The sequence below is a fragment of the Amblyraja radiata genome, chromosome 8 (assembly GCF_010909765.2).
Source record: "Amblyraja radiata isolate CabotCenter1 chromosome 8, sAmbRad1.1.pri, whole genome shotgun sequence".
In the NCBI taxonomy this organism is placed as follows: domain Eukaryota; kingdom Metazoa; phylum Chordata; class Chondrichthyes; order Rajiformes; family Rajidae; genus Amblyraja; species Amblyraja radiata.
Genome location: NC_045963.1, coordinates 45,112,333 through 45,133,644, shown reverse-complemented (window position 1 = coordinate 45,133,644; position 21,312 = coordinate 45,112,333). Strand labels below are relative to the sequence as shown.

The 21,312-nt window shown below is 46.8% G+C and overlaps 1 protein-coding gene across 3 annotated transcripts; it reads left to right on the top strand.

Moving 5' to 3' along the window:
• Nucleotides 1–239: 239 nt before the first annotated feature.
• Nucleotides 240–11,798, top strand: mgme1 (mitochondrial genome maintenance exonuclease 1). Of its 3 annotated transcripts, none has more exons than XM_033025747.1 (5): nucleotides 240–301; nucleotides 3,371–3,970; nucleotides 8,056–8,269; nucleotides 9,253–9,385; nucleotides 10,254–11,798. In XM_033025747.1, the coding sequence occupies exons 2-5, from the start codon at nucleotides 3,412–3,414 to the stop codon at nucleotides 10,398–10,400; spliced, it is 1,053 nt and encodes a 350-aa protein (XP_032881638.1). In that variant the 5' UTR covers nucleotides 240–301; nucleotides 3,371–3,411; the 3' UTR covers nucleotides 10,401–11,798. The 3 variants fall into 3 exon arrangements, with proteins under 3 accessions (XP_032881638.1, XP_032881639.1, XP_032881640.1); XM_033025748.1 differs by having other exon boundaries at nucleotides 281–363; XM_033025749.1 differs by lacking the exon at nucleotides 240–301 and adding an exon at nucleotides 1,967–1,986.
• Nucleotides 11,799–21,312: the final 9,514 nt, after the last annotated feature.

Sequence of the window (21,312 nt, the reverse complement as noted above, 5' to 3'; positions counted from 1 at the left end):
CTATTGGCTCGCAGCACTGCCGGTCACTCACGGACGGCGTTACGTCACGACGCAGACTCCACCTTCAGGGGTTCGCACGCAAAGCGCATGCGTAACTGCGGGCGTCCGCGCTCTGACTTGTGGGACCTGTAGTCCCACGCGGAGGCCGTTGCCTGTGGCGTCCTGACGTAGGCACCACCTTCACCGCGCGGTGGTTTATGGGAATTGTAGTTGCCACCGTCGACCAATCCCTGTAGTTTTGCGGAGTGGAGACTACAGTTCCCAGGCGGCTGTGCGCCGAGTGGGCGACGGGCAGTGGAGAGTGAGTACCACTCGGAATGAGGTTCTGCTGGTGAGGGGTGGCCGCCCGGGGAGCGCCAAGGCGTGAGTGGCGTGGGGACAAAGATCACAGAGCGAAGCTGCTCTTTGATCTTTGGTTAGGGAGAAGCAGGGAGCTCAGTCCCGGGGCTCGGCTGCCGGCGAAGCCCTACTGCCCCCTCCCCACCCGGGGCCCTCTAACCCCCTCCCCCCCACCCGGGGCCCTCTAACCCCCTCCCCCACCAACCCCACCCACCCGGGGCCCTCTAACCCCCTCCCCCACCCCACCCACCCGGGGCCCTCTAACCCCCCACCCGGGGCCCTCTAACCCCCTCCCCACCCGGGGCCCTGCCTGGGACCTAACTATAACACTACCCATCCCCGGTGCCCACTGCTCCCCCCATCACCCTCTCACCCCGTGAACCACTGCTCATCTACACCACCCACCCCGTGGGCTGGTGCTCTCCCAACCTCCAGCATTGGCTTCACCCCAATCAGAGATGGTGGATTTTTGGACATTGAGTGAATGGAAAGACACAGAGGGCTGTGGTAACTCAGCGGGTGTCAGGCAGCATCTCTGGAGAACATGGATAGGTGATGTTTCGGGTTGGGTCCCTTCTTCAGATCCTTGAGAAAGTGCAGAATCATGGAACTAACTCAAATGAAGCAGTCAGGAGGCGTCAGAAGTAGGGTTCCGACCCGAAACGTCACCGATCCATTTCTCTAGAGATGCTGCCTGATCCGCTGAGTTACTCCAGGTTTTCGTGTCTTCCTCGGGAATGGACCAGTCGGCCCCTCGGGATCCCTGCTGTTTAATAAGATCATGGTAACCCCGCTTTTTAAGAAAGAAAGGAGGGAGAGAGAAAACGGAATTATAGACCAGTTAGCTTGACATCGGTAGTGGGGAAGATGCTTGAGTCAATTATTAAAGATGTAATAGCAGTGCATTTGGAAGGCAGTGACAGGAGCTGTCAAAGCATGGATTTATGAAGGGGAAATCATGCCTGGCTAATCTTCTGGAATTTTTTGAGGATGTAACAACTAGAATGGATATGGGAGAGCCAGTGGATGTGGTGTATCTGGACTTTCAAAAAGCCTTTGACAAGAGATTAGTGTACAAAATTAGAGCACATGGTATTGGGTGTAGGGTATTGACATGGAAGCAAAGAGTAGGATTTAACTGGTCCTTCTCAGAATGGCAGGCAGTGACTAGTGGGGTGCCGCAAGGCTCGGTGCTGGGACCCCAGTTATTTACAATATATATTAACAATTAGACGAAGGAATTAAATGTAACATCTATAAGTTTGCGTATGACACAAAGCTGGTTGGCAGTGTGAACTGCAAGGAGGATGCCATGAGGCTGCAGAGTGACTTGGATTGGTTGGGTGAGTGGGCAGATGCATGGCAAATGCAGTATAATGTGGATAAATGTGAGGTTATCCACTTTGGTGGCAAGAACAAGGGCAGTTTATTATCTGAATGGTGTCAGATTAGGAAAAGGGGAGATGCAACGTGACCTTGTGGGGTGGAAGATTGCAACCTTCACGTGGTCTGCCCTGTTTCGACGAATGCAATCAACCCGACGTGCACAATCAAATAAGATCAAATAGAACAAGTTGGCCTACACCTTTAGGCTGTGCACGCCATATGAAAGAATAAGAAGAAGGTGTCGTACATCAGTCACTGAAAGTAAGCATGCAGGCACAGCAGGCAGTGAAGAAAGCTAATGGCATGTTGGCCTTCATAGCACGAGGATTTGAGTTTAGGAGCAAGAAAGTCCTACCGCAGTTGTACAGGGCTCTGGTGAGACTGCACTATTGTGTGCAGTTTTAGTCCTTTTTCCCTGTGGCTATCAAACGGTACAACACCCCCCCCTAATTTCGTGGGGTAGACTGACTCCCCTCTCCCCACCCCCTCCCCAATCTTTGCACATCCACAACCCTTTCCACTCATCACTTTAATTTCATGTATCTTGTGTTTTATGACGGTTGGCAGACCAATTTCCCTCCTGGGATAAATAAAGTTCTATCGTATCATATCGTAACTAGTGCGAACGGGTGATCTATGGTCCGTGTGGACTCGGTGGACCGAAGGGGCCTGTTTCCATGCTGTATCTCTAAACTAAAATTAAAGATAAACTTGCCTTGGGGAGTGAATCACACAAATTGCTGAAGGAATAAATCGACTCCGAATTTTCGGCTTTTTAAAAAACCTGATTACAGCATAACTTGTGAGTTATGTGTAAGCGAACAGCAATGGGCACAAAGCCTGTGTAAGAAAGGAGAGGGTAGCTAACACACTGTTTTCTTAGTAAGCTAAATAGCCTTAAGGAAAGGAAGTTTGCCAAAATGTAGCTTTTCCTGTCTAAATTCATAGTTGGAATTTGCTGAGACCATCTATATAATTTCCTGTTGAATGCCTTAGCTGAATTTCACATGAGCAAACAGTGGTTTAAGAGTGGAGACACAAGAAACTGCAGATGCTGGAATCTGAGCAAACAACAAAATAGTGGAGGAATTCAGAGGGTCAGGCAGCATCTGTGGAGAGAATGGACAGGCAACATTCTCGGTTGGGACCCTTCTTCAGACCCATTCCTTTAAATCGTACGAATGTGTGCAGTTTGTACCCAATATATCTTTTCTACAAAACTTTCTATTGCTGTTTTACCCACTAGTCATTGATTCTAACCCTTCCTCAGACAAGATGTAGTGGGAGAGGGGGAAAAGCTTTAAAAGAGGTGGGGGGTCAGACAAAGCCTAACAAGTGATAGGTGGATACAGGTGGAGTGGGGGGTGGGGTGATTGGCAGATGTGTGAATTAAGTGACAAAGGCCAGAGGTGAGAAGGAGGCAATAGCGTTAGATAAAGAGTGCAGGGAAGGAAGACACATTTCATCCCTCCTCTTCTCCTTTTCTGGTTCTGTATTGAGGTACACTTAAAATAGGTGATCGTTCTTATTCTGTAGTTTTGTAACATGCCAGAAAAATGCAGTGGGTGACGAACTATCGGATTGTATTGGCAGGAAAATGACATGGACATTATAAGGAAAGTGTTAATCCTGCATTGTGTTGCAGATTGAAAGGGCTTTGCCTCATTCCACCCACCGCACTGGAGAATGAATCACTTTGAGCTGCTGAGTCTTGCTGCCCGTACCACGATTAAGGGTTCTCTGAAACATTACAATGGCACGTATTTGAAAGAACTGGTATCCTCGCATCGCGGTTTTGGTACTTCCCTGTGCCTTGGTTACCAGAAAAAAAAGCTGAGTGAGTATGATCAGGTAAACCACGAGAGGTACACCTCGCTGGTCCGCTCGGTGGTGTCAACGAAGGTCAGTCCGCAGACCCCCGAGACCCTGCTGGGAGAGGACACGCTGCTGTATGGACCTGTAGTCAGATCAAGGCCGGCTGTAGGAGACCCGGTGCCGGAGAGCCTCCCAAACCCGTATCCCTTCCTGGACGCCGGAGGGCCGTGTCGGCGGCCCGAGCCGGGACCTGCGGCCGGGACACCGCTGCGGATTCCCCTGCGGAGGAACGGTGCCGAGCCCAGGCTGGCCAGCGTGACGCAGGTGCTGCACATGACCGTCAGCTTGGAGCAGGCCTTCTACCTGGAGCGATGGAGGCGCAGGATGACCAAGGAGCTGGGCCCCGAGGGCTTTGCAGCCTACACCAAGAGTGAGTGTGTGCCAACACTATGATCTCTATCCAAAGCTTCCGTCCCAGCAGCATCACGCTGGAGGCTATGTTTAGTTTAGTTTAGAGATATAGCGTGGAAATACACCGAGTCCCCACCAACCAGCGATCACCCCATGCACTACTAACATCATCCTACACACTAGGGACAATTTACAATTTACAGAAGCTAATTCACCTACAAACTTTACCGCTACACCGTCTATATATCTCCGGACACCCATTACATTGTTTCTTTCGTCTGTCCCTCACTCACTCCAAACACCACCCCACTTTTCTGCCATCTTGCTTGTACCCTACACAGGGCGACACAGTGGCGCAGCGGGTAGAGCTGCTGCCTTATAGCGCCAGAGACCCGGTTTCCATCCTGATCTCAGCTGGTGTCTGTGCAGTGTTTGTACTTTCTCCCTGTGACCGTGTAGGTTTCCTCTGGGTGCTCCGGTTTCGGCCCACATCCCAAAGTTGTGCAGGTGTGTAGGTTAATTTGCCCTCCGTAAATTGCCCCTAGTGTGTAGGGTGTGGATCAGAAAGTAGGATAACAGAACTATTGTGAACGTGATCGATGGTCTGTGTGGACTTGGTGGGCCGAAGAGCCTTTTTCATGCTAAACACCCTGCCCAGGAGCCCATTGTTAACCATAGGATTCCCCCTCAGTCCATGTTCTATGACTATGATGTTGTTCCCATAATGTGTTTGGAGAATTTGGGGCATTTAAAAGCAGTATATTAACACAGTATTGGTGATAAGCAAGTTTTAATTATAGCTAAGTAAAATATAGAAACAAGGAACTGCAGATGCTGATGATTTACAAATAAAAAGACGGTGTTGGAGTTTCTCAGCGGATCAGGCAGCATCTCTGGAGAACATCCCTGGCGGGGAAATTTGCAAAGGCTACTGGGGAGACTTTAAACTAGAATGGTTGGGGCTAGGGACTCAAATAGAGAAAGCTAGTAGACAGAATGGGAGGCAGGAAGCAGAAAAGGGAAGCACTCGGACACAAGAGGAGAAAGAAGAAAAAGGAAATAAACAGAGAATAAGAGGCGGGGGGTTTCTTAAATGTGCATATTTTAATGCTAGGAGCATTGTAAGAAAGGTGGATGAGCTTAGAGTCTGGATAGACACCTGGAGGTATGATGTTGTGGCGATCAGTGAAACATAGTTGCAGGAGGGCTGTGATTGGAAACTAAATATTCCAGGATTTCGTAGCTTCAGGTGTGATAGAATTGGTGGGGCAAGAGGTGGAGGTGTTGCATTGCTAGTCAGGGAAAATATTACAGCAGTGCTTTGGCAGGATAGATTGGAGGGCTCATCTAGGGAGGCTATTTGGGTGGAACTGAGAAGTGGGAAAGGTGTAGCAACACTTATAGGGGTGTATTATAGACCGCCAAATGGGGATCGAGAATTGGAAGAGCAAATATGTAAGGAGATAGCAGATATTAGTAGTAAGCACAAAGTAGTGATTGTGGGAGATTTCAACTTTCCACACATAGACTGGGAAACACATTCTGTAAATGGGCTGGATAGTTTGGAGTTTGTAAAATGTGTGCAGGATAGTTTTTTTGCAGCAATACATAGAGGTACCTACTAGAGGAGGGGCAGTGCTGGACCTCCTGTTAGGAAATGAGACGGGACAGGTGGCGGAGGTATGCGTTGGGGTCACTTCGGGTCCAGTGATCACAATACCATTAGTTTCAATATAATTATGGAGAGGGTCAGAACTGGACCTAGGGTTGAGATTTTTGATTGGAGAAAGGCTAACTTTGATGAGATGCGAAATGATTTAAAAGGAGTGAACTGGGACATTTTGTTTTATGGGAAGGATGTAGAAGAGAAATGGAGGACATTTAAAGGGGAAATTTTAAGAGTACAGAATCTTTATGTTCCTGTTCGGTTGAAAGGAAACAGTAAAAATTGGAAAGAGCCCTGGTTTTCAAGGGAAATTGGACATCTTGTTCGGAAAAAGAGGGAGATCTACAATAATTATAGGCAGCATGAAGTAAATGAGGTGCTTGAGGAGTATAAGGAATGTAAAAAGAATCTTAAGAAAGAAATTAGAAAAGCTAAAAGAAGACATGAGGTTGCTTTGGTAAGTAAGGTGAAAGTAAATCCAAAGGGTTTCTACAGCTATATTAATAGCAAAAGGATAACGAGGGATAAAATTGGTCCATTGGAGAGACAGAGTGGACAGCTATCTGCAGAGCCAAAAGAGATGGGGGAGATATGGAACAATTTCTTTTCTTCGGTATTCACCAAGGAGAAGGATATTAAATTATGTGAGGTAAGGGAAACTAGGAGAGTAGCTATGGATACTATGAGTTTCAAAGTAAAAGAAGTACTGACACTTTTGAAAAATATAAAAGTGGATAAGTCTCCATGTCCTGACAGGATATTCCCTAGGACATTGAGGGAAGTTAGTGTAGAAATAGCCGGGGCTATGACAGAAATATTTCAAATGTCATTAGAAACGGGAATAGTCCCCGAGGATTGGCGTACTGCGCATGTTGTTCCATTGTTTAAAAAGGGTTCTAAGAGTAAACCTAGCAATTATAGACCTGTTAGTTTGACTTCAGTGGTGGGCAAATTAATGGAAAAGATACTTAGAGATAATATATATAAGCATCTGGATAAACAGGGTCTGATTAGGAACAGTCAACATGGATTTGTGCCTGGAAGGTCATGTTTGACTAATCTTCTTGAATTTTTTGAAGAGGTTACTAGGGAAATTGACGAGGGTAAAGCAGTGGATGTTGTCTATATGGACTTCAGTAAGGCCTTTGACAAGGTTCCTCATGGAAGGTTGGTTAAGAAGGTTCAACTGTTGGGTATAAATGCAGGAGTAGCAAGATGGATTCAACAGTGGCTGAATGGGAGACGCCAGAGGGTAATGGTGGATGGCTGTTTGTCGGGTTGGAGGCAGGTGACTAGTGGGGTGCCTCAGGGATCTGTGTTGGGTCCTTTGTTGTTTGTCATGTACATCAATGATCTGGATGAAGGTGTGGTAAATTGGATTAGTAAATATGCAGATGATACCAAGATAGGGGGTGTTGTGGATAATGAAGAGGATTTCCAAAGTCTACAGAGTGATTTAGGCCATTTGGAAGAATGGGCTGAAAGATGGCAGATGGAGTTTAATGCTGATAAATGTGAGGTGCTACACCTTGGCAGGACAAATCAAAATAGGACGTACGTGGTAAATGGTAGGGAATTGAAGAATGCAGTTGAACAGAGGGATCTGGGAATAACCGTGCATAGTTCCTTGAAGGTGGAATCTCATATAGATAGGGTGATAAAGAAAGCTTTTGGTATGCTAGCCTTTATAAATCAGAGCATTGAGTATAGAAGCTGGGATGTAATGTTAAAATTGTACAAGGCATTGGTGAGACCAAATCTGGAGTATGGTGTACAATTTTGGTCGCCCAATTATAGGAAGGATGTCAACAAAATAGAGAGAGTACAGAGGAGATTTACTAGAATGTTGCCTGGGTTTCAACAACTAAGTTACAGTGAAAGGTTGAATAAGTTAGGTCTTTATTCTCTGGAGCGCAGAAGGTTAAGGGGGGACTTGATAGAGGTCTTTAAAATGATGAGAGGGATAGACTGAGTTGATGTGGACAAGCTTTTCCCTTTGAGAATAGGGAAGATTCAAACAAGAGGACATGACTTCAGAATTAAGGGACAGAAGTTTAGGGGTAACATGAGGGGAACTTCTTTACTCAGAGAGTGGTAGCGGTGTGGAATGAGCTTCCAGTGGAAGTGGTGGAGGCAGGTTCGTTGGTATCATTTAAAAATAAATTGGATAGGCATATGGATGAGAAGGGAATGGAGGGTTATGGTATGAGTGCAGGCAGGTGGGACTAAGGGAAAATAATTGTTCGGCACGGACTTGTAGGGCCGAGATGGCCTGTTTCCGTGCTGTAATTGTTATATGTTATATGTTAACATGGACAGGTGATATTTTGTGTCGGGACCCTTCTTCAGACTGTGGCTACATGGCCATCCATGTTCATGGCTGTTCAGTTAATAATATTGATACTAATGGCAAGTGCTTTCTTCTCGTGTTTCCCAAGACATTCTCAATCGAGGGCAGCTTTTCCATTCGGCATTGGAGGATGCTCTTCTCTCATCCCGTATTCCAGAGACTGATAATGAGGATGTGGCGGGCTACTTGCAGAGTGTCAAGGGTGTCCTGGACGATGTAACAGGGACCAGAGTGTTGGAGAGTGCAGTGAAGCACCTGCCCTTACAGTACACCGGCCTGCTAGACTGTGTGGCAGAGTATCAGTAGGTCCTGGCTCAGCCTTCAATTTATGTTTACCTGGCGCCTTCTGTTCATTAACAGCATCCTGTCTGACTATAGTTTAGTTTATCGTCACATGTATCGAGGTACAGTGAAAAGCTTTTATTGAGTGCTAACCAGTCAGCAGAAAGACAATACATGATTACAATTGAGCTGTCCACAGTGTACAGAATCATGATAAAGGGAATAACGTTAATAACGGTTAGTGCAAGATAAAGTCCAGTAAAGTCCGATCAAAGATAGTCCGAGGGTCTCCTATGAGGTAGATAGTAGTTCAGGGCTGCTCTCTAGTTGTTGATAGGATGGTTCAGTTGCCTGATAACAGCTGGGAACGTCAGAGGCTGAGAGGAAATCTGTTAGAACTCACTTAGAAGTATATAAAATTATGAGCAACATAGATAGACAGAGTAAATGTAAAAGACTAGTGAGCATAGCTTTAAGGTGAGGTGGGGAAAGTTTAAAGGCTATGTGCAGGGCAAGTTTGTTTTACACAGTGGGTGGTGGATGCCTGGAACGTGCTGACAGTGGGTGATGATGGAGGCAGATACAACAGTGGGAGTTAAGAGGCTTTTGGATAGACACATGGATATGCAGGGAATGGAGGGATATGAATCACATACAGGCAGATAAGAGTTGGTCTTGGCATTATAGTCACACAAACATAGTGGGCCAATGGGTCTGTTTTGCTGTACTGCTCTATGAGATGAGGGGGGGGAGGGGGAGGTTTTTTTTACACAGAGGGTGGTGGGGGCCTGGAATGCGCTGCCAGGCATGGTGGGGGAGGCAGATACAATAGTGGCGTTTAAGAGTTTTTTAGATAGGCACGTGTATATGCAGGGAATGGAGAGATATGGATCATGTCCAGACAGAGGAGATTAATTTAGTGTGGCATCATGTTTGGCACATTGTGGGCCGAAGGGCCTGTTCCTGTGCTGTACTGTTCTATGTTCCGTGTTGTACTCTGCAGGGGCAAGCTGTGCGTCATTGACTGGAAAACGTCGGAGAAACCGAAGCCGTACTTTCGAAACACGTTTGACAACCCGCTGCAGGTGGCAGCTTATGCCGGCGCCCTCAACCACGATGACAACTACGACTTCCAGGTCAGCGCCCCTCCTCCCTCTTGTTCCATGCCAACCCCTGAGGGTGGTGGACCTCTCCACTCTTGTCCGGGGGGGGGGGGGGGGGGGGCTTGCGTCCCTTCCCGGAGATCTGAGTGTAAGATATGGGCTGACTCTCCGTGTGGTGTGGGCTGCTCTGCCAAACCTGCCCTCTGCACTTCATGGGAGAAAGTGAACAAACCCCTTTAGTTTAGTTTTAGAAATGCAACGTGGAAACAAGCCCTTCTGCCCACTGGAACCACACCCGACCAGCGGTCACCCTCTACACTAGTCCTATCCTACGCACTAGGGACAATTTACAGAAGCCAATTAACCTAGAAATCTGCACGTCTTGGGAGTGTGGGAGGAAACTGGAGCACCCAGAGAAAACTCACCCGGTCACAGGGAGAACGTGCAAACTCCACACAGCCCGCACCTGAGGTCAGGCACTGTGAGGTAGCATCTCTGCCGCTGCGCCACTGTCCCAGTCTCTCCAATCTCCAATTATGTCTCTCCAATCTTGTCTATTCCACCTAGTGTTCCCGATGTAGACTCCTGTACCTCGGCGAGACCAAGCGTAGGCTCGGTGACCATTTCACTGAGCACTGGTGCCGAGGCTTGCTGGATCTCCCGGTGACTAACCATTTTAACTCTGCTCCCCATCCCATACTTGCCTTTCTGTCCTGGGCCTCCCAGCACTTTGTGTCTTTGCTGGGGTAACTCAGCGGGTCAGGCAGTATCTGTTGAGAACATGGATAGGTGACCCTTGCAGACCTGTACTGTACTGTATAGAGCTTGGGGTGGGGGGTGAATTCCTTTATTGCTTGTGTTTGTGGAACTATGGTTGACGGGTTGCCTTTAACCGACTCAGGTTGAGGAGGGGCTGATCGTGGTGGCGTACAGAGATGGCCGTCCGGCACACGCACACTTCATGGATCCGCCGCTGCTCCTCGTCTGCTGGCAGAGGTGGCTGCTCCGGCTACACACGTACCGGCAGAAGATGGCCGCTCCCACCTGAGGGGGGTCTGACGACCGGAGGACACCGCTGTGGCTGGGCATCCCGGACCACTGTGTGTGATGCAGCGGGCCGGGCACTGTGAAGGGCTGATCTTCATCGCTGCAACCGAGACGGGGGAAAGGGCAAGTTTTCTGCTGCTGCATTAAATATGAATGCAGTACATTCTGTATGGTTTCTTATGTTGCAGCTACATCACTATCAGTTTCCAAAATACTGATGGATAATGGGTAAGCCACTTAAGGTAGAGATGAGGAGAAATTATTTCTCCTTGAGAGTGGTGAATTTATGCCTTTCTCTGGAAATACAGCACAGAAAAAGGCCATTCAGCCCATCGAGTCTACCCCACCATCGATCACCCGTTCACACTTGTTCTGTTCTCCCATTTTCCTATCCACTCCTTACACATTAGGGGCAATATGCAGAGGGCCAATTAACAAACACAGGAAGAACGTGCTAACTTCACACTGGCAGCACGGAAGGTCAGGATTTTACCCAGGTCTCTGGCGCAGTGAGGCAGCAGCTCTACCAACTGCACACTGTGCTGCCCGAGGAGGGGCAGTTACTTTCTCCACCATAGAAAGTAATTGCATCCAGAGACAAATTAAACTGTAGGGGCTGGATCTTGAACAAAACACAAAGTGCTGGAGGAACTCAGTACATCAGGCAACATCCGTGGAGGGATTGGACAGGCAATGTTTCAGAGACTGAAGGAAAGGTCCCAGTCTCTCCACAAATGCTGCCTGTCCCACTGAGTTCCTCCAGCACTTTGAGATTTGTTCCTAATCTCATTGCAGGCCATGCACTGAGTCAGTGTCAGACAGGGAGCCGCTAAACCACTCAGAGAACCTGCCTAGACACAGAATGTGGTAAATATGACTGGCTGTAGCAAATATCGCTTGCAATAACAACTCTACACTTTTATTAAGGGAAAGTCGTTCCCTGTAAATGAAGAGAAATACAACAAAGCTACCCAGAAGTGACCCAGATGATTCCGCAGAATTGTTACAACAGGAGGGGGGTGGGGGGGGGGGAGATTAAGCCTATCAAGTCTGTGCCACCTCTTGGCATGACCAGTCCACGCTCTTCCCCCCCCCCCCGTGACCCTGGGCATAAATCCCATTCCAAACACCACAACACCACGACCACTCCCTGCCTACAAATGTGTGCTTCATATCACTCCCAACACTCCTATTCTTTTGTCCATCATTTTCATCCTGTATCTGCCAGTTTTACCACTATTTCACCAACATTTGAAAAACACTTGGACAGGAGAGGAGAGGGAAGTCGGTTTGCTGGAACTGCTTCAGTGCATCGAGGGCATGGGCCGACCAGACTTTGGACTTTGAATAATGGCACTGAAAATGGTGCCGCCTGCAAGTGTAATATATGCAAAAAGAATTTCACTGCAGTTACATATGTGACAAATAAAGCATTATTGAACCATTGAACAGGTACATGGATAGGATATGGGCCAAACATGGGCAAATGGGGCTAGTCAAGATGGGGCATCTTGCTTGGTATTGATGAGTTGGACTGAAGAGCCTGTTTCTGTGCTTTGTGACTGACATTGACATCTTGCTGATTGGAACCGTTTCTCACGATCCTCTACCTGGACCTTTCTTGATATTAAATAATTCTGATCCTCTGCCAACCTCCTCTGTTCCAAGGGAAACAACGGCAACATCTCCAGTCCATCCACATCGGTCCCTCGTCCTTGCAATCCTTCCTGCACCCTCTCCAATGCCTTTGCGCCTTTCCTAAGGTGCCATGCCCAAAACCGGGCATAAAAATCTGAATGAAAAAAATATCAAACTATGGAAGGCACTCGGGTTAAGTTGCGTCTGTGGGAAGAGAGAATTAATGTAATTGATTTGTTACTTGTGCATGCCTTCAATGTTTCACCCATGGTTGGAGATAACATGAGGAAGCAGACAATGGTCCCCAGCATGTGCTAGAGAATACATGTCCCGAGTACCTGTAGAGATTTTATTATTTGGACAGCTGCCACAGCAGAGAGCACTTTTCCTTGAGCCACAGCAGCAGGCCAGCTGAGGGGATGAAGAAAATAGTAACTTAGTAACGTATTGAAGGAAAAGTAACGTCAAGTAATTTTTGACAAGTTATTCAGTTCAGCTTAGTTTATTGTCACATGTACCGTGTACAGTGAAAAGCTTTTGTAGCATGCTAACCAGTCAGCGGAAAGACAATACATGATACAGTACAGCCAATCACAGTGTAGATACATGATAAGGGAATAACGTTTAGTGCAAGATAAAGCTAGTACAGTCCGATCAAAGATAGTCTGAGGGTCACCAATGAGGTAGGGTAGTGGTTCAACACTGCTCTCTGGTTGTGGTAGGATGGTTCAGTTGCCTGATAACAGCTGGGAAGAAACTGTCCCTGAATTTGGAGGTGTGCGTTTTACTTCTATACCTTTTGCAAGAGGGGAGAAGAGGGAGTGGCCAGGGTGCGACTCGTCCTTGATTATACTGCTGGCCTTACCGAGGCAGCGTGAGGTGTAAATGGAGTCTATGGAAGGGAGGTTGGTTTGAGTGATGGTCTGGGCTGCTTTCACTGCAATTTCTTGCGGTCTTGGCTGTTCCCAAACCAAGCTGTGATGCATCCCAATAAAATGCTTTCTACGGCGCATATGTAGAAGTTGGTGAGGGTTGTTGGGGACATGCCAAACTTCCTAAGCCTTCTAAGCAAGTAGAGGCGTTGATGTGCTTTCTTGGTTATTGCTTCAATATGGGTGGTCCAGGAGAAGTTGTTGGTGACATTTACTTCTAGGAATTTGAAGTTTTCAACCATCTCTACTTTGGTGCCGTCAATGCAAATTAGGGTATGTGTACCGCTTTGCTTCCTGAAGTCGATCACTATCTCCTTTGTCTTGTTGGAGAGTTGCAACTGCTGCTCTTCTTTACTTTAGAGATAAAACGTGGAAACAGGTGCTCAACTCAATCACCCCACCCCACCTCACCTGTATCCACCTATCACTTGCCAGGCTTTATCCCGCCCCACCTCTCCATTCCTGCTTTACCCCCACTGCTCTATCAGTCTGAAGAAGGATCCCAACCCGAAACATCACATGTCCATTCCTTCCATGGATGCTGCCTGACCCGCCAAGTTCCTCCAGCACTTTGTCTTTTTCTTAGGATTCCATCGTTTAGTTTATGTCACGTGTACCAGGCACCTGCAGTTCCTTACGTCTCCATTTGCATCTCTTTGCTCTGAAAGATTTTAGTTTTGTCTTTAGTCTCTTGACGCTCCTGTTCAAAACAAGAGCGGTGCCAGATAAATCTCCTAATTTTGCCCTCTGGACGGTACAAGTTGCCACACGATGATTTGAATCAGTTTATAATTGATTTAGTTTCACAAAGGTGAACTGAATTTAAAATTGCTTTTAAAACATGTTGCTTCCAATCGATGAGTCATGCGTCATGGAAACAAGCCCTTCAGCCCAACAAGTCTATGCTGACCATTAATGTATCTGATTACAACAATACCATTTTATTACCACATGCCACCACCCCTCCACACCCCACCCCACTGGTTTATCCTTTAAATAGGTGTGTAGAAAATTAAAAAGGAAACATAAAACGGATTGAGCAGGCTAGGACTTTATTCTTTGGAGCGCAGGAGGCTGAGGGGTAGTCTCATCGAGGTGTATTCCTGGAATTAACAAGGTTAATTCCCGGGATGGCGGGTGTCATATACTGAGTGAATGGAGCAGCTGGGCTTGTACACTCTGGAGTTTAGAAGGATGAGAGGGAATCACATTGAAACATATAAGATTGTTAAGGGCTTGGACACACTAGAGGCAGGAACCGTGTTCCCGATGTTGGGGGAGTCCAGAACCAGGGGCCACAGTTTAAGAATAAGGAGTAAGCCATTTAGAACGGAGACGAGGAAACACTTTTTCTCACAGAGAGTGGTGAGTCTGTGGAATTCTCTGCCTCAGAGGGCGGTGGAGGCAGGTTCTCTGAATGCTTTCAAGAGAGAGCTAGATAGGGCTCTTAAAAATAGCGGAGTCAGGGGATATGGGGAGAAGGCAGGAACGGCGTACTGATTGGGGATGATCAGCCATGATCACATTGAATGGCGGTGCTGGCTCGAAGGGCAAATGGCCTACTCCTGCACCTATTGTCTATTGTATATAAAATCAAAGATCAGGTGAATGCATAGTCTTTGTGAGGTTGTTGCCAGGATTTGAGAGCCTGAACTACACGAAGATGTGTGCAGACTAGGACTTTAATCTGAAGAAGGGTCCTGACCCAAAATGTACACAGATGCTGCCTGGCCCACTAAGTTGCTCCAGCACTTTGTGCCGTTCTTTCTAGAATTTTATCCCTTGGAGCACAGAAGGCTGAGGGGTGATTTTATATAGGTGTATAAAATCATGAGGGGAATAAATAGGGTGAATACACAGAGTAGGGGAATCAAGAACCAGAGATCTGAGGTTTAAGGGGAGAGGGAAAAGATTTAATAGGAACCTGAGGGGCAATGTTTTCCATACAGAAGGTGGTGGGTACATGGAACAAGCTGCCGGAGGAGGTCGTTGAGGCAGGCACAGTCACAACATTTAAAATAATTTGGTAGGTACATGGATAGGATAGGTTTGGAAGGATATGGGGCTAACGTGGGCAGGTAGGAATAGTGTAGATGGAGCATCTTAGTCAGCATGAGCATGTTGGGCCGAAGGGCTGTACAATTCTATGACTGAGATAGGAAAAGGATTGAGACTTTTTAGATGGGGAGGAGGGACTTGTCCAGTTTAATTGAGCGGCTGCCCAGAGCAGTGCCTGAGTGCTATGCTGCAAACCTCCCACGGGGGGGGGGGGGGCACTGTATCCCAGTATTGCCGCTTCACCTCCTCCCTTTGTGCTCAAAGACTCACAGAGCTGTACAGCATGGGAACAGGCCCTTCGGCCCACCTCATCCATGCTGACTATACTGGGCATCCCATTTGCCTGCATTTGGCCTATATCCCTCTCAACCCTTCCTGTCCTGTCCAAATGTTTTTAAAAAGTTGTAATAGCCTCTGCTTACCACTGGATGGCACCCGTAATGTCCGCCTCGCCAGCAGTCTGTCTTGTCCCTTCTCTGTTTTTATTATTTTAAGTATGTCTTGAATGTTTGTTTTAATGTCTCTTGATATGTTTTATGTGGGGGGAGCCATCGGGGGAAACCTTTTTCAGTCACTTACCTTGACGGAGATGCAAATTTTCTCTGTGTCACATCTCCGCCCTCCCTTTGCGGCCTACAACGTGGAGTAGTGCGGCCTTTCCTGGAGACCAGTCCGGAGCTTCAAGCCGCAGGTGCGGCGCGGACTTACCATCGAGGAGCCTGGGATCTTTTACCGAGGATCGCCAGTGTTGGAGTCTGTGGACTTTAATACTGTGAAGCAGAGGTCTCCGGTAAGAAGTTGCCAATTTGGGAACTCCATGGTCCCAACGCCGGAGTTTCAATCATCCCGACGAGAGGGCTTGAACAGCGGACCATCGGCAATGGCCCCGTTCAAAGGCCCTGACCACGGGTGAACAAAGGAGGAAGATGACTGAACTTTATTGCCTTCCATCACAGTGAGGAATGTTGATTCCACTGTGGTGGATGTTTATGTTAAACTTTATTTCATGTGCTGTGTGTTTTTTGCTTTTTACTTAGTATGGCTGTATGATAACTCAAATTTCACTGTACCTTAATTGGTACATGTGACAATTAAATTGAATCTTGAATCTTGTTTCGACAGCTTCCTCTGGCAGCTCATTCCAGATACAGACTACTCTCTGAACGCAAACGTTGCCCCTGAGATGCCTCTTAAATCTCATTCCTCTCACCTTAATCATTTGGATTTAAACCATCTACCCTGGGGAAATGACTCCATAAGCTAGGGTACTGTCTGATTTACCTCTACCCCATTACGGACATTGGACTGTGTCTCTGGAACTGACACACTGCATTGCTGAGATCAATATTCTGCACTCTGCATCTTCCCTTTGCTCTACCCATTGTACTTGAGTTTGACTTGATTGTATTGAAGTACTGTATTACTGGGGTGGGAGATTGCAACCTTCACGTGGTCCGCCCTGTTTCGACAAATGCAATCAACCCGGTGTGCACAGTCAAATAAGATCAAATAGAACAAGTTGTCCTACAACTTTAGGCTGTGCACGCCATACGCAAGAAGAAGAAGACTGTATTACTTCTGTTTGGATAGCATGTAAATCAAAACTTTTCACTGTAGCTTAGTAACGTGACAATAATAAACGTAAAGACTGAAGAGTGTTTACTTTACCAATGTCGCTCATGATCTTGTACACCTCAATACGTTTAAATTCAACTTTCCTATACTATTACTGGCAACACAGTGGTGCAGCGGTAGAGTTGCTGCCTTACAGCGCCAGAGAACCGGGTTCAATCCTGAGTATGGGTGTCGTCTATGCAGAGTTTGCATGTTCTCCCTGAGATCGCGTGGGTTTTCTCCTCCCCCACTCTAAAGTTTGTAGGTCAATTGGCATCGGTCAAATTGTATATTGTCCATAGTGTGTAGGATAGTGCTAGTATACGGGGTGATCACCAGTCGGTACGGACTCGGGTGGATCGAAAGGTCTGTTTCCATGCTGTATATCTAAAATCTAAAGTAAAGTTTAGTTTAGTTTATTATTGTCATTGGTACCGAGGTACAGTGAAAAGCTTTTGTTTTACGTGCTATCCAGTCAAAGGAATGACTACACATTGATTACAATCAAGCTGTCCACTGTGCAAAGATAAAGGATAAATATTTAGTGCAAGATATAACAATGAAGTCCAATTAAAGATAGTTCAAAGGTCTCAATGAGGTAGATGGTAGATCTGCACTGCCTCAGCCACCCACGCTAAGATCACCCCCTAGCCTCCTACGCTAAGATCACCCCTCAGCCTCCTATATTAAGGTACCTCTCAACCTCCCATGCCAAGCTCATCCCACGGTCTCCTACGCTCCAAAGAACAACTCCCAACTTATCCAACCTCTCCCTATGACTCAAGGCCACAAGCCCAGGCAACGTCCTGCTCCGTTGCAAACACCCTTGGGTTTTGCTCTTCTGTTATTAAAGAAAGTAAAAGCACTATTTGAAGAGAGTTATGCATTTTAAATAGTGACGGATTTCCACCAAAACAATTCCTTGATCAGCCACATTCAACACTGCACGCATTCCATAAGGTCATTGCTATATTGGATAGCTAACTGGTCTCTGGAACTTTTCCCAACGGGGCAATCCACCCATCTCCACCACTAACCGACTCCAAAACCTGGTGGCAACCCCACCCGTTGTATACCTCCGTAGCAATGATCTGTGGCCTCTATTACCTCTTGGTTTGATGATTCAAATGTTCTCCCAAGGCATATCCTCCTTGAATAAGTTCATGAAGGACTCTGCTGAATTCTCTCTGTCACTGTGTCCACCTCCCATGGTCAACTCCTGGTTCACCAGGTCCTGCGTTTTGAGATTTCCTTCCATTTATTCAAGTTCTCTCTGTGTCCATTTCACTGGAAGTCCCAACACTTCTGAAATCCTCCAAGATCTCTGCTCCAATTCTAAATTCATTCCTGATTTTAATCTTAGTATATGGAACAGCACAGCTCAGAAATAGATGGGAAGGTCTTATGCAGGACCAAATGCAGGAAATTGGGACTAGCCCAGAATGCCATCTTGGCTGGAATGGACAAGATGGGCCAAAGGGCCTGTTTCCATACCATACAACTCTGACAGAGGAACGGGCCCTTTGACCTACCATGATGCCAAATTAAACTGATCCCATTTCCCTCCATTCCCACCTATATACCTCCCTCCGCCTTTACAGTTCACTTCGCTTCTCTCCTGATCTGACACCCTTTTGTCTCCTTTTCACCTCCAGCCTTTACTTACTCCACCTATCTGTGAACCCCTCCACCCCGTTGCCTGTATCCACCTATCACTTGCCAGATTTTGCCACACCACCACCACTATTTTCCAGCTTTCTTCCCACCTACTCCATAAGTCTGCAGAAGGGTCCTGACCTGAAAGGTCGTCTGTCCCTTTCCTCCGCAAATGCTGCCTGACCCGCTGAGTTCCTCCACATTATGTGTTTTGCTCCCTTCCACCAAAGTTATAGAGTCAGAGTCTTACAACATGGAAACAGGCCCTTTGGCCCAACTTGCCCACACTGGCCAACATGTCCATCTACACTAATCCCACCTGCCTGCGTTTGGACCATATATCCTTCTAAATCTGTCCTATCCGTGTACCTGTCTAAATGTTTGTTAAACGTTGTGATAGTACCTGCCTTAACTACCTCCTCCGGCAGTTTATTCCGTACACCTACCACCCTTTTTGTGAAAAGGTTATCCCTCAGGTTCCTATTAAATCGTTTCCCCTTACCTTAAACTTATATTTTTCTATCCCCCTACTCTGGGCAAGAGACTGCATCTGCCCGATCTATTCCTCTCATGATTTTGTACGCCTCTATAAGGTCATCCCTCATCCTTCTGCGCTCTAAGGAATAGAGTCCTAGCCTGTTCAACCTCTTGCTATAGCTCAGGCTCTCGAGTCCTGGTAACATCCTTGTAAATCTTCTCAGCACCCTTTCCAGCTTGACAACATTCTTCCTATAACATGGTGCCCAAAACAGAACACAATACCCTAAATGTGCCTCACCAATGTCTTCTACAACTGCAACTTGACCTCCCAACTTCTACACTCAATGCTCTGACTGATGTTAATGTAAGAAAAGCCTTTTTAACCACCCAATCTATCTGTGATGCCACTTTCAATGAACTATGTACCTGTACTCCTAGATCCCTCTGCTCTACAACACTGCCCAGAGCCTACCGTTCACTGTGTAGGTTCTGCCAATGTTAGTGCTCCCAAAATGCAACACCTCACATTTCTCTGTATTAAATTTCATCAATCATTCCTCAGCCCATCTGTCCAACCGATTCTGCTGCAATGTTTGACAACCATCTTCACTATCTACAATACCACCCACGTTTGTGTCATCTGCAAACTTGCTAACCATGCCATGTACGTTCTCATCCAAATCATTGATGTAGATGACCAACAGCAATGCGCTCAACACCGAACCCCGAGCCACAGCCCTCCAGTCCGAATGCAACTTTCCACCATCACTCTCCCCTTCCATGAAGCCAAATTTCTATCCATTCAGCTATCTCTCCTTGAATCTAACCTTCCAAAGCAGCCTACCATGCAGAACCTTGTCAAAAATCAGATTTATGAGACACGAATAAAACCATGTTGGCTATCCGTAACTCTTTTCATCCTTAAATGCATGGATATCCTATCCCTCAGAATACTCTCTAGTAACTTTCTGACTACACCTCGATAAGATCACCCCTCAGACTCCTGCGCTCCAAGGAATAAAGTCCTAGCCTGCTCCACCTCTCCCTATAGCTCAGACCCTCGAGTCCTGGCAAAATCCTTGATAATCTTACCTGCACTCTTTCCAGCCTAAAGACATCTTTCCTATAGCAGGGTGACCAAAACGCAACACAATACTCCCAAGTACAGCCTCACCAATGTCTTGTACAACCATAACACAATCCACACGGGGTACTGATTTTAGATGATAAGCTATGGTCATATTGAATGGTAGTGCTGGCTCGAAGGGCCAAATGGCCTACTCCTGTACCTGTTTTCTATGTTTCTCATGTCCCAACAGTCCTGACCTGAAATGTCACATATCCATGTTCTCTAGAGATGCTGCTTGACTCGCTGAGTTATTCCAGTACTTTGAGTCCTTTGTCCCAGCTTCCATATTCAATTCAATTTGGGGTGGCACAATGGTAGAGTTGCTGCCTTACAGCGCCAGAGACGCGGGTTGGATTCTGACTACGGATGCTGTCTGTATTGAGTTTGTACGTTCTCCCTGTGACCGCATAGGTTTTCTCCGGGTGTTCCGATTTCCTCACACACTCCAAAGACGTACAGGTTTGTAGGTTTATTGGGCTCGGTAAGTTGTAAAAATTTTCCCTAGTGTGTGTAGGTTAGTATACAGCGTGATCGCTTGTCGGCGCGGACTCGGTGGGCTGAAGGGCCTGTTTTCGTGCTTTACCTCTAAAGTCTAAATTCCTTGACTGATGAAGGCCAGTGTGCCAAAAGCCTTCTTCACACTACCTACCTACGACACCACATAATTTCTCTTTACCTCCCAGAACTTAATGTTCCAGAGCTACTTAGAAGTTGTACAGAGACAACATTGGATGGTTTTTGCTGACAGTACAGAATCAATGTCCCATTCAATGGTAATCTTGCCTATTTTTTGGTGGTGTCTGCAGTGACAGACACAGCCGAGTGTTCACTGTGCGATCTGTGGGGGAAACAACCTGACTTTGCGTTCTGAAGTAAGGATATGTCAGGACTAAAGGACATGGATCACGCTCAGGCAGAGATTAACTTGGCATCATGTTCAGCACGGACATTGTGGGCCAAAGGGCCTGTTCCTCTGCTCTACTGCTCTAAACTAATTTTTAAGAACTGTTTCAAAAAGATATGTAACCCCCAAAGGGATTTCAAGTTTAGTTCAGTTTAGAGATACAACATGGAAACTGGCCCTTCGGCCTACCAAGTCCATGCTGACCATCAAGCACCTGTTCATACTTGTTCTAGGTATCCCAATTTTGCACACCAGTTCTCTGTTATCCCATTGTCTCAGCCCCCCTACACACTAAGGACAAATTTACAGAGACCAATGAATCTGTAAGCCTGCACATCTATGGGATGTGGGTGGAAACTCGTGGTCACAGGGAGAACATACAAACTCCACACAGACAGCACCCCAGGTCAGGATTGAACTGTATCTCTGGCGCTGTGAGGCAGTGGCTCTACCAGCTGCGCCACTGTGCCGGGAGTAGGGGTGGGAAAACAGAGTCCATAAA